The sequence below is a fragment of the Oryzias melastigma genome, linkage group LG5, assembly GCF_002922805.2.
Source record: "Oryzias melastigma strain HK-1 linkage group LG5, ASM292280v2, whole genome shotgun sequence".
Lineage (NCBI taxonomy): Eukaryota > Metazoa > Chordata > Actinopteri > Beloniformes > Adrianichthyidae > Oryzias > Oryzias melastigma.
In genome coordinates, this window is record NC_050516.1 from 205138 (window position 1) to 217451 (window position 12314).

At 39.3% G+C, this 12314-nt stretch overlaps 2 protein-coding genes across 2 annotated transcripts; one reads left to right on the forward strand and one right to left on the reverse strand.

The window, feature by feature from the left end:
* Positions 1-1161: 1161 nt before the first annotated feature.
* si:dkeyp-97e7.9 (DEP domain-containing mTOR-interacting protein) lies at positions 1162-7050 on the reverse strand. The gene is made up of 8 exons (XM_036211771.1): positions 6966-7050; positions 6727-6905; positions 6345-6468; positions 5251-5429; positions 4963-5166; positions 4762-4876; positions 2750-2855; positions 1162-2610 (listed from the first exon to the last, which is right to left on the reverse strand). The coding sequence occupies exons 1-8, from the start codon at positions 7046-7048 to the stop codon at positions 2485-2487; spliced, it is 1116 nt and encodes a 371-aa protein (XP_036067664.1). The 5' UTR covers positions 7049-7050; the 3' UTR covers positions 1162-2484.
* A 2597-nt stretch (positions 7051-9647) lies between these two features.
* On the forward strand, positions 9648-11269 carry mafbb (v-maf avian musculoaponeurotic fibrosarcoma oncogene homolog Bb). Its single transcript, XM_024269042.1, has one exon. The coding sequence runs from the start codon at positions 9869-9871 to the stop codon at positions 10826-10828; it is 960 nt and encodes a 319-aa protein (XP_024124810.1). The 5' UTR covers positions 9648-9868; the 3' UTR covers positions 10829-11269.
* The last annotated feature ends 1045 nt before the right edge of the window (positions 11270-12314 follow it).

Genomic DNA, 12314 nt, shown 5'->3' on the forward strand with positions numbered 1-12314 from the left:
TAAGTAAAATAGAAATTGGTCAAATAGTTATAACACTAATACTTCTTTAAACAGGATCTTTTAACCCTGCAACAGACAGGCAACCTGCGGGTGTACCCCACCTTCGCTCAACAGAAGCTGGGCCGCCCTATGATCCCAAAAGGGAGGAAACATGTTTAGTAAATGGATGGATGGGGGATCCTTCAAACAATTCTCAGATACATACAACTACAACCATAACAAACAACTGTGACATTAGAATATTAACACTTTTTATTTTCCTTTAGAGGGTTCCATTTAGACTTCAATCCTATTTTAACCTAAGTCAAAGTCACTTCAATTTTTCTTTTCTTGAGAAAAATGACTATTTTCTATCAAAGTTAAATTTTCAACACAAATGTTATTTTAAAATCCATTCTGGCATATATTGTACACACAATTGCTATTTCTAAAATTGGCTGGGCCTTTACGATTTCTCTAAATACATGTGTCATGTTTTGTTTTTGAGAATAAGTCATTACCTGGTTTTAAGCAACAATGTTTCATTAACTTTTTAATACTGTTGAGTGGAAAATGTAAAAAAAAAAGACAGTTTATTATGACAACGCTGGATTTTCTTTGTAGAAAAATACAATAGATGTAAAGTATTCCATGCTTTATTGGACAAACTAAGCCTTTCAAACTCAAACTTTCAGAAACTGTGTCCTAGTCTTCCCCTTTTCTAGCTTTACATATATTTCTTCTTCAATTTTTTGTCACCTCCTTCTTTTTTCATCCAATTCTCTGATTGCCTTTCATTGTTGTTTAAGATGGTTTTAAGAAAACTTAATAACAGTTCAACAATTGTCCTGTCTGGTTTTTATTATAGTATCCTGTTAATTTTTTGTGTTCAATTGTTCATTCATCTTCTTGTCCGCTTTGTCCCTTTTTAGGGTCGCAGGGGTGCCGGAGGTTAACCCAGCTACTGATGGGCGAAGGCGGGGTTTACCCAGGAGAGGTCACCAGTCTGTCGCAGGGCCTCAATCACACACACATACATAAACTCTCACATTCTTCTTGGGGGCAATTTAGAGTCACCAATTAACTTATGAAGAATGTTTTTGGACAGTGGGAGGAAGCGGGCATCCCCAGAGAAAACCCACGCATGCACGGGGAGAACATGCAAACCACTCCACACAGAAAGGTCCCAGTTGATGTTTTTCAGATCCCCCAGCCGGGATTTGAACCGTGGCCTTTTTGCTGTGAGGCAAGAGCGCCACCCATGTTTTAGATTTTTTTTTTAATTTATTCCAAGAGATTTCCAATATTGTACAAGTCTGTCCTGTGGTTAGGGCTGTTATGCATGTGTCACATTATATTTGTAGCCATAACTCTTTATTAGTGCAAATCTAAATGTTATCCTGTATGTCTTTGAAAAAAGTGATGCAAGGAAAAAAAATCTTTAGTAAGCTACAGAAAATGCCTGTTCTAGAAATGAATGAATACAAGACTTTTGAATTTATGAACCAAATTTTCATATTCCAGTGCACATCTGTGTTTTTATTTCTAAACAGTGTTGCAAACTTGCAAAGTTTTGACTAACAGTCAACTGAATCAGATGTCCCTTATAGCTTTTTGACAAAAGACAACGAAAGTGCCTTCCACCTGACTAAGATTTGATTTTGATTCTTCTCACATTCCTCTTTTGCATTCATGCAAAATCACTGCCAATTGCATATTTGTAAAAATACAAACCTACTGTAAACATAATTTTAATAAACTTTGGCTAGTGTCACATGTTAATGAAAGCAGTCAGGAAATCTTTTCGTGTACCAGAAGTCTGTGATTACAGCTTATAGCAACTATCTCAGCACTAAACGGCAAGAGTCAGAGCTAAACATATCAAAACAAAAGCAAAGATCCAAATATATGCTCTACAGGCAGAGAATCAAGCTGATCTAGTGACAGGTTGAACATGCAACACTGTGTGCTGACTTCAGTTCATAAGAAAACATTTCAAAAGTTCAACACTTTTTGTTGCAAACGGCGTTGAAAAGGATACATTAAAAAGTAAAAAATTCTAAAATAGAACATATATACCTCAGCTATTCTTTTGGACCTGATGCACAATTACATTTACCTATAGTGGAGTGGCTCCAGTATGTGTGCCAAAATCCAAAAAGTACCAGGGAAAATAACAACGCTGTGTGTTGTTTTACTTTAGTCTTTATTGATACAATTTTCAGCCCACACATCTGACCTTGTGTAGCTCACGTAGAGTATAGTTTCTCAGAATTTCCCTTTGGAATTTGGATCCAACCATGTCTCAATACTTTAGAAAGACCTTGGAAAAATAATGTAAACATTTTCAAAAACAGGATATAATGTTCTTTTTTTGACATTGGCTTTAGCTACATGCAATCTTTTTTCCCAAAATAACTGTACATCAGGATTAACTTCAAAATATTCAGAGTTTTATCTCTTTTTTTTAAAACAACATTCTTTGTTTATACAGATCAGTTGCTTTTAGTCCAGTGGTTCCATAACTTCCAGAACAACAACTCGAGGTCCAGTCATCACCAGTCTGGTGACTGACTTGTAATCCTGGTAAAGAACTGTTTTTCCATTCACCTGACACACAAATTGCCGCACCTGGAAAAAATATTCACAACAATAAAAAAAATAAAAAATAAATAAAAGCATCAGGGTAAGTATTACAACTGCCTTTTGATATCTTTAGTCTGATAAACTTCGAAGATCGTTGAGAAATTTGAATTTCTTTTTTTCTCACCTTAACTCCAGCTGCTGCTGCAGGGCTTCCAGGGTCAACAGCCTGCACATAGCACGGAGCAGCACCTCTGACAACAAAGCCCCACCCAAGAGGGTCCCCGATCACCTGGAATCACAGTGAGATGACAAACACATCTTCTTTACAGTACACCAAATAACAACACATTTAAATATGCAAAGTATTCCCTGACCCATTCAAATATTACAGTCAGATGTTCTAATCACTCCCATTGCCACTGGTGTACATCAGTCAGACTATTCTCCAACCATTTGCACAGTAGGGGAGGACAATGTACTACTGTTCATAGATCTGGGATGTACTGATGAAACCATTCTATCTTCTCTCTTCATTCTATCCAGCATGGTTCTATTATGATCCTGTGCATGAAGTCCAGTCAGAAAATGTCAACTGGCAGTAGTGGCAAATAGGAATAGCATGCCACCAAGTGATATGCCATGTATACTGACAGAGCAGGGTCAGTTGGTGCTGGAAGTGTGCAGATATAGTCAACTTCCAAACTGTATGTGTCCTTCAGATTGCACCAAGAAAAGTACCGTACATGTAATTGGTAAGTTGGATTTAAATGACCCGGCAGCTGCTTTCAAGCAAACTTCAACAAGTGTAATGCTAAGCTTCTGATGCACTCTGCCACTAAACTCTAGTCCGAACAATTACAATTCTTCATCTGGCATTCTAATGGATGAGTCTGGGTTTAGTCGGAGTTCATGAATACTATAAGCGAACCATGCCAGAGTCCATTTGGAAGTGGACAGAGACCACCTCTTTAGACAGGTCTCGGTCCGCTTGTTTGGTCTGGACCAGAATTCACATGTGTTTTCACACTGACACTCTTGATCTAAACCAGGTGTCTGCAACCTTCAACACTTCAAGAGCCATTTGGGTTGATTTTTTGCTAATCACAACCTAGCAAGAGCCAAAATGCTTCGCTCACCCTTTAGACAATTAAGTGATATGTCATTGATGAAAAAAAATGTTTTTTCAAATATGAAAGAACATAAGTTTTGACAAAGGTTCCTATGATTTCCTTTCAAAATAAAAGACATCCTGTGTCACATAGGATCATCTCAATCCAGCAAATATAAAATTATATAAGTAAAAAAAACGTTTTATTTTTCATTTTGGGGTGCATCTCTGCCAGAAATGCATAAATCTAGCAAACCAAAGTCGAATCCTACCTAATTCAGTGTTAATGTATTTTTTTTAACTTAAAGGGGGGGCACCTAAAATACTTTAATTTCTTCAAATATTCAGAATCTGCCTAATAACCCTGGAATATAAATGTTGATTGTGCTTACAGACCTCAGATTGATTTTGTGTGGCACACGGCGATCACAAAATCAATATAAAAAATGTTGTAAATCAACTTTCTTAAACTACAAACTGCTCTATGGATTGTTGGAACTTTGCTGAGTGATATGTGATGTTCTTAAACTGTTCGTGAATGGGTAGAATTAAGTTTGAGTTTACTTTTTTTATTTTTAGTTTAGTTACTATTTAAAATTAAGTACTTTATTTATTATTATTATTATTATTAGTATTTAATCAGAGAGCCACATGTGGCTCCGGAGCCTCAGGTTGCAGACTCCTGGTCTAAACTAACATGAAAAACGCCCTAAAGATACTAAAGATACAACATATCATCAAAGCTGAATGATGAATAGGATGACATTTAGGTTCTAATGCACATAAAGATGAATGATACTTTCTACCAATGTAAAAAGTAAATGAAGGAGGCCTTTGCTTATGTGTGCATCTTTAGCTTATTTACTTTTTATTCTATGAAGCTGATGTTGTTAAATCCAAACTTACCGTCAATACTTTCTTGATAAAAGGAGCTCCAGGAGCCAGTAACTCCACACACGTAACATGCCTTTTGAGGACTGGCAAAAATAAAGTGAAAATATTTTTTTAGAAACAACCCCTTTGGTGAAACAATACAAATTATTTAAAAACATGTAACACCCAACTTGCCTGACTTGGGATTACATCTCAAAGAAGCAGCAGACAGCTGTCCAAAGGGAGGAAAACCTGCACTGTGAAGCTGAAGGGCATTCAAGCTGCTTCGACGTGGGCTGGTGACCTGTTTCAGGTCTTTACTTTTCCACACTGAAGTTTGGTTACAGATTCAAATAAGGCAGAATTCAGAATCAAAAGCAGAGGGGAATGTTCAAAGAGCTCTCAGATTTGAATACCTGACTGGAACGGTGTGTGCTCCGACGGTGGACTCCTTCGCAGAATGAATGGACTGTCCAGACTGTCCTCTTGAGACGTCGATGCACCCTCCTCATTATCTTGTTTACCTTCATTTAGCAACTCAGAAAGGCGCCGGCGTCGACGAAAATTAATGCAGAACTGATAGAGTAGCCCGCTATCAAAGAAGTCATGCTTCTTTGTCACTTGAAACAAAAAGAGAAATGGAGGACACGTTGTTAGCTGATAGTGTTGGTTGTTTTGGGGTTCAAAAGTCTGTCATGTTTCACCATGCTGAATGATGCCATGCTCCAGCAGTGCTCGGCACAACTCCAAACCCTGACACCGACTTTCCACGTCCCCGTTTTGAAGAAGCCAGTCAATCAACAGGTAGCCAGGAAAGCAGCGTTGATATGAAACGCCATGTTCCTCTCTCAGCTTCATGATGGAGTTTTTGTCTGCTATTAGACTGAAAGGAAATTAAATCAGTCACAAAAATGAGCAGATTTCCTTTAATAATCTGATTACAGATGTGATGCAATTATCTGCTGCTTTCATTTAGTTTTAAGTGCTGAATGTTCGTAAATTGAATTATTGGTTTCATTATTATAAAAATTCCTTACACACAGAAAAAACATTTTTTTATTCTGATTACTAAATACTCAATATTTAAATAGTTAATAGTAAAACATGCAATATTAGAGACTTGTGGTGTAAAAGGCCGACTCCAATCATATTGTGATCTATTTTAAAAGTGTTCACAGGGGTGTTTTACTCATGATCATGTTGTTTTTAGGCAAAACCAAAAACCTGTGTCTTTAGGATATAGTTTTAGCAGAGGCGAATTTCTAATTAACTCCTTCTGCTCTGCACAAAATACAGGTTTTTTTTAATATTGGCTAAAAATGGCATAAACCTAACTTAAAAGAAAACCACTTTTATAACAGATAGTAAGTTGATTTGAGTATGACTTTAATTGAATCCTTAATTCAGAGCATCTGTCTTTACAATTGTACAGAAAAAAACAGTTTTTTAAGCCAAAACTAAATATTTACATGTACAAATGTTTTCAAAACACTTAATTATCATTTAACTCAACAACAAAGAGCCACCACATGCCATTCTGTTATTACTTTAGGTTGACATTTGAAAAAAAAAATCCTTTCATCATTGAGACCAACCAAAAGCAGGACCGTAAATGAATTTAAGAAGACGACAGTAAAGAAGATGAGACTGGTTTTCACCACTCCGTCTCTCTTCAATGGTATTTATCTTAAAGATGCATTCAGTGAGTAATTAAAACAGTGCTGAAACTTTTCAGTGTACCTGTGTATTTAAAGAGTTGTAGTTAATGATCAGTCTGATAAAAAAATGCATTTCTTACTGTTCATACAGCTGCTGTCCACGCATGAAGATTTTAACTTCGGTATTGAAAGGAAATGTGCCATCATCCTTTCGGAAACGGTACAGGAGTTTGGCATCCTTGAACACCGGCCTCTTATCACAGACTAAGAAAATGAAGAATGCTTTTTATTTAAAAAAAACATCTTTATAATGAATATTTTTGAGGATTGCCTTGATGATACTGCATCAACAGTGTCCAAATCCAGGCCTTGAGTGTCCTACATGTTTTCCAACCAAGCTGCCATTGAAGCTCCTTATTGGGTAAACACACCTGATCCAGGTGATCAACAGCAGATAAGGCAGGATTTCTGGAAAACCAGCAGGAGGCCAGCCCTCGAGGCCTGGATTTGCTCCATCCTCACCATGATGAATGATGTCGTTGTCCATGAGGTGTTGCATCAGACTGACAGCTGTGACTCGATCCATGGCTTCCTTATGGCTGACGAGCCAGTCTATGAGCTCCTGGGCCACAAAGCAGTTGGGATACGTGCGGAGGTGATACCTGCGGTCCTTAATCAGTTTTCCATCATGGAGCCTCAACCTGGAGGGGATGCTCACGTTAGTAACGGCTCCTCCCGATCACATACTGGTTCCCCCGTACCTGAGCTGTTCTCCTGCAATCATGACTTCAGCCTTGTGCTGTCTGGCCATGGTCTGTCTCCTCATGCTGCATGTTCGCTCCATGATCGTCTCTGGACTGAAGAGCAGATGAAGAAGTTTCTCTTTCTTTATGTACTTTAGTGTTTACAAAACAGACTGAGCTGCAGCTCCTCATTGCTGTGAGGAGGAGATGTTGTGTATACCCTCACAAAGAAAAGTTAAAACATCAGAGGGGTCACACGCGACATCAGGAAAAGACAGCATGTCCAGAGTTTTCAGGTTTATGCTAAAAAGGTTTTCAGGGTGGATACTGGGAGGTTTTCAGGTTAGTTTTGTGGAAAACAAGCCATGTTTTCTGACATGGGCTTTAAATATTTTGAATCAATTGCATCATGTTTATTGTCTGCCTCACAAACTAAAGAAAAAGGGGTTTGAAGCTCACAGAATGTGCTGTCATGGGTCACTGCCTCAGCATTCTGTGAGTTTGGAAAAGGCAACATCTTAAAGGTCGTGTTATGGTTACTGGAAACAGAAAACCTGAAAAACGTGCCACTGCCAGTATTAGATTTCTGTTATGTTGTAAGTGACAGCACACTCCATGTAACTTTGCAGAAAAAACCCATCTGTGCACTACTGTGTTATCTTATAGTTCAGCATCGCGGGTTCCATGTTTATATAATCTCATTTTTCAGATTTTCTACTAATCCAATGCAGGATTTGCTGCACAGTAAACCCGTGTTTCAACACGAATCCTGACTCTTAAAAATGCAGTACAGGTGTAACAGAACTTGATCACCTTCAGACCCTTTTTTACATTTTTTTGGTGTTGTCAGACTTTCCAGTAACTTTTTTTCTTTATTGTTGACAGACAAATTCTCTTGGATGACCATAGTAGTTCAAGCTTGTTTACAATGTTTCTCCAAGTCAATAAAAGTTGTAGATGTTCATTTGAGGCCATTTCTTTTAAGATGTTACCATATTTTTATCCAAAACTCATTCAAATTTGAGTGAAATTTAAGATAACTTCTTTTTATGTTTCTTAAGAAGTGTACACACTTGATCTCCTGAAACACGCTTATCTGTGAAGAATGGTCTCTCTCTTTAATTTTTTTGCACTAACCTCTCTCTGAGATGAATAACCAACTTCAAGTTATATAGAATTAATAATTAGTGTACGATGCTTCTCTCAGAACATTGCTGATCTTGTTCCATCCTGACGTCTTCTTGGAAAACTTGAAAGGTCACATGCAGCAAACTGTCAAAAGGTCTCTTTTTAAACACATGTGGATCTTGTGGATGATCAGTTCAATGAGGGTTAATGATTAGCAACATCTGACTGCAGCTTAACCCCTGCAAGAGGGTACATAGTTTTAACTTCCTTTTGATGAAAAAAAGAAAAAAAAGTAGTCAAAGGAGATGCTCATTTAACATTTTTGCTAAGGTTGCATCACTGAGAACAAGTTTGAATGTTTTGATACAGAAAATGACAACTAAAAATTACAAACAACACATCCCACTAAACGAAAGTGCTGTCTGAATCCCATGTCTGTTTAGATTACACTCATTTTTTTTGAAAGGTAAGTATAATACTCTCAAATTAAGGGACAAATTGTCCAAAAATTGATAAATTAAAAGAAAAACATTCAAAATAAATAATTCTATTTACTGTATATTTAATAAGTTAACCATTTTTTTTATTATTTCTTAGATTAATCATTTGCTGTATCAATAAATGTAGCTTAGTGGAAATAAAAATATTTTGTTAAAAAAAAAAAAAGTTTCTCAAAATTGTCTGGCCTGATAAAATATTATTTTACATTGCCATCAATATCATTTAGCAGCCTTAAAATTATACTAACAAATGCAAACATGTTTTGAGGGCTGGTCAAAAATTTGAATTCATATAATATTATTTTGATTTTAAAAAATTAGCATTCACTGCCAACATTTTAAAATATGAAACGACTGAAACGTTTCTGCATTTTAAAATATGAGGTCAGAATTTCCCACACTTATTTAGTCCTTGAATGCAGCCTATTGATTAACTTATTGTAACTTGGATTTTTTTTCACTCAGTATCACAGTTTAAAAAAACACTCTACTTGAACCAGTGCTCAGGGTTTGTTTATTGAACATTCATCAAAATTCTGGTTGGGCACACCTGCAGTCCCACTTATGTCCACTTGGTGTCAGTATTCACCAGCTTGTGAACCAGAGACACGGGAACCAAAAACCCAGTTAGAATGAATGACTGATTTACAGCCTCCTCGGTTCGTTTTAGGTCGAAGGTCACAATTAATGAATGAACAGTGACTCTGAAATTATAAAAATATTATATATTACGTCAAGTTTGTTAGGAATACTTCTAATATTTTTTGAAAATATAGTGAAAAAGTTTTTAAATAAAAAATAAAATAAAATAAAACAAATAAAAATGTAAAATAAAAGATGCAATTATGTCCTGTAATTTAGATTTTTAAATTCTGTTTTTCTGGTGTGGGTTATAATACTAGAGAGCGCAGTATTCCAGATGGAAATCTACTCTGAATTTGAAAGAGCAGCTTTTATGCAAATTGCAGCGCGTTTTCATTGGAGAGCAGCGTGGAGGTGTAGTCTGCCAGGCGTGACATCACGCCGGAGAAGCTTTATGAAGAAAGTGCGTCTCTCCTGAGCGCACAGAGGTGCGTCCTGTGTTTACGAGCGCGCGGCTCTGTGAGTTTGTGGCTCCTGAAGCTGAGTAAGCAGCGCAGCGAGGAATCCCACTGCGCAGTGTGAGGAGGTGGGACACTGAAGACCTTCAGGTTTTTATCGGCTGACCTCAAATCGAAGTTGGGAAGTACTTTTTCTTCTTTTGCAACTGAGTGACTGTCTGATCTCCTTGCCGAGGCCAGCTGACAGCTTCAGATGAGCACTGAGGCGCTTGCACATCTAAAAATCCCCATGGATTTCGTTGGCGACTTTGACTTGATGAAATTCGGCGTAAAGAAGGAGACGATGCAGAGTCTGGATCGCGCCTTCGTCGGGCCGTGCAGCCAGCTCCAGAGGCCAGACTCCGTCTCCTCCACCCCTGGCACCACGCCGTGCAACTCGGTCCCCTCCTCTCCAAGCATCAACCCGCACGAGCAGAGAAACCCTCCCGGGGGCGACCACTTCTGGATGCACAACAACGGCGGATACCCTCACCAGATGTACCCCCAAGCGTTCGGCCTGACCCCCGAGGACGCGATGGAGGCCCTCATTGACGCGACGCAGCAGGGACACCCCACTGCGCCCCACATCCACCACCCGCAGCCTTTCCAGGGTGACTACGAGGGCTACGCTCACCTGAACGAGCCCGTCCACCCTTACGCAGGCCTTCCCGGCCACCCCGACATGCAGGGCATCCCGAGCAGCCACTGCCAGGACGCCTATCTCAAAGATGAAATCGGGTGCGAGTCCCCGGAGTCACCGGAGGCCCAGCAGGTCAGCGCGCACCACCCCCTCCAGCCGCCGCACCGGCGAGGCAACAGCGAGCTCCACTTCTCAGACGACCAGCTGGTGTCCATGTCCGTCCGGGAGCTGAACCGGCTGCTGAGGGGCCTGAGCAAGGACGAGGTGATGCGTCTGAAGCAGAAGCGGCGGACCTTGAAAAACAGAGGTTACGCGCAGTCCTGCCGCTACAAGCGGGTGCAGCAGAAACACATCCTGGAGCACGAGAAGACCAGCCTGGTGTCACAGGTCGAGCAGCTGAAACACGAACTCAGCAGGCTGGTCCGGGAGAGGGACGCTTACAAACTCAAATGCGAGAAACTGTCCGGGGCGAACTGTTACCACGAAACCGGCTCCACCAGTGACAACCCCTCATCTCCCGAGTATTTAATATGAGCAGAACTTGACCTTTTCCACAAAGATCACGTTGATTTCATCCTCTTTTTTTCAAAAATCATCCAGAGAAAAGACTCAAATGACAGCAAAGCAAGTTTTCAAACATGCATGCAGGACATGTGTGAGATGTTTTTATTTTATACAGTCATATCTGTATTTTGTCTGACAGAAATACTTGAAATCAGAATATATTTGCTTTTCTTAACATACATTTAACCTCTGCTTCAGCTCCTGATTTTCATTTTCATGATTTTTACCAAACAAAAATTAGTTTTTTTTTATATCCAAATCTCCCTTTCACTTGTATGAAGCTGATTCTGCTGGACAGACGTGTTAACTGTTTGCTTCTCTTTTACAATCATACAAATAAGGCAGATTTTTTTTAAATCGAATCTGTTTTTCATTTATTATGATTCAATAAACCTAATGTGACTTTTTAAACGTATGTCTCATGCTGTTGTCCCTGCAGAAGAACTTTAAACTTGTTGTTTCCATCTTTTAAATCAATTTTTTGAAGTCAATGGGTTTGAAACATGTTTGAACAATGACCAAAATCTACTTGTGCAATTCTTTCAGTTGCATTTAACTTCTCAACTCTCTGCTTTTTGGGTGCTCTCCCAACGAGAAGGTTTAGGGAGGTGTATTAGTTTAGTGGTGAATGGTCTTTCCCTGACCTTTGCCCTTCGTGGAGTGTTGTTTCCTGTGGGACCCCAGCATGTGAAAGCAGAACGCTCGCTGACAGGGGCTGTGGGGCTCAGATAAAATGCGGTGGAAATCATGCTTCCCCTCCGCTCTCTTCCTCGGACAAACAGATCACCTCTGCATTCATTAACAGAGGAAGGGGAAAACAACCACCGCAGCGGCGCAGAGCGCCACGCTTCTCGGCTTTGCAGGATTTTTCTCACTTGATAGGAGTAAGTAAGATTCCAAAACCACAGATCGTTCCCAGTTCAAGACTACAATAATATTTGGATGACGGTAATGGCTCCAAGGCCAGAGTGATAATGCGTGATAAGTGGTCACATTGTAAATTGGGTTTATTGCCTTTCTGCAGCGGCGCTGGAAATCTTAGAGAGCATTTTTCCACACCCAGTGGGACACTTTTGCCCTTTTGTGGGAGCGTTCAGCAGACAGGTGGTTGTGTTCATGCCCCTCAAATCCAGCTCTTCTTTTCATGTGTGACCCCCCCCAACAGCTCTGACCTCCGCCGTCTGTTGAGGGAAATCTTAAGTTGCGGCACAGGTGCTAAAGCACTAACCCCATGCTGCACAGGGGGGTTGATTACTGCTAAAATCAAAAGATGCAGCAGGAAATCAGAGAAAGCATCTTTACTTTGCAGATAAACACACTTAAGTTTATATATTTTTTAAATTTATGTACAGATCTCTATATATCTTTAAAAATCAATAGTGTAATGAAATTTCTGATGTAAAACAGATCAAGAGAATGTTTTTAACTGAAAAAAAATCAATCCAAAAGCTTCCTA

What these genes read in the sequence shown, in the direction of transcription:
- mafbb (XM_024269042.1), top strand. Translation starts at nt 9,869, where the DNA reads ATGAGCACTGAGGCGCTTGCACATCTAAAAATCCCCATGGATTTCGTT.
- si:dkeyp-97e7.9 (XM_036211771.1), bottom strand. Translation starts at nt 7,048, where the DNA reads ATGGAGCGAACATGCAGCATGAGGAGACAGACCATGGCCAGACAGCAC. An exon ending in ATTGCAGGAGAACAGCTCAG is followed by an intron (nt 6,906 to 6,965) that starts GTACGGGGGAAC and finishes CATCCCCTCCAG; the next exon opens with GTTGAGGCTCCATGATGGAA. An exon ending in CAACGACATCATTCATCATG is followed by an intron (nt 6,469 to 6,726) that starts GTGAGGATGGAG and finishes TCATTTTCTTAG; the next exon opens with TCTGTGATAAGAGGCCGGTG.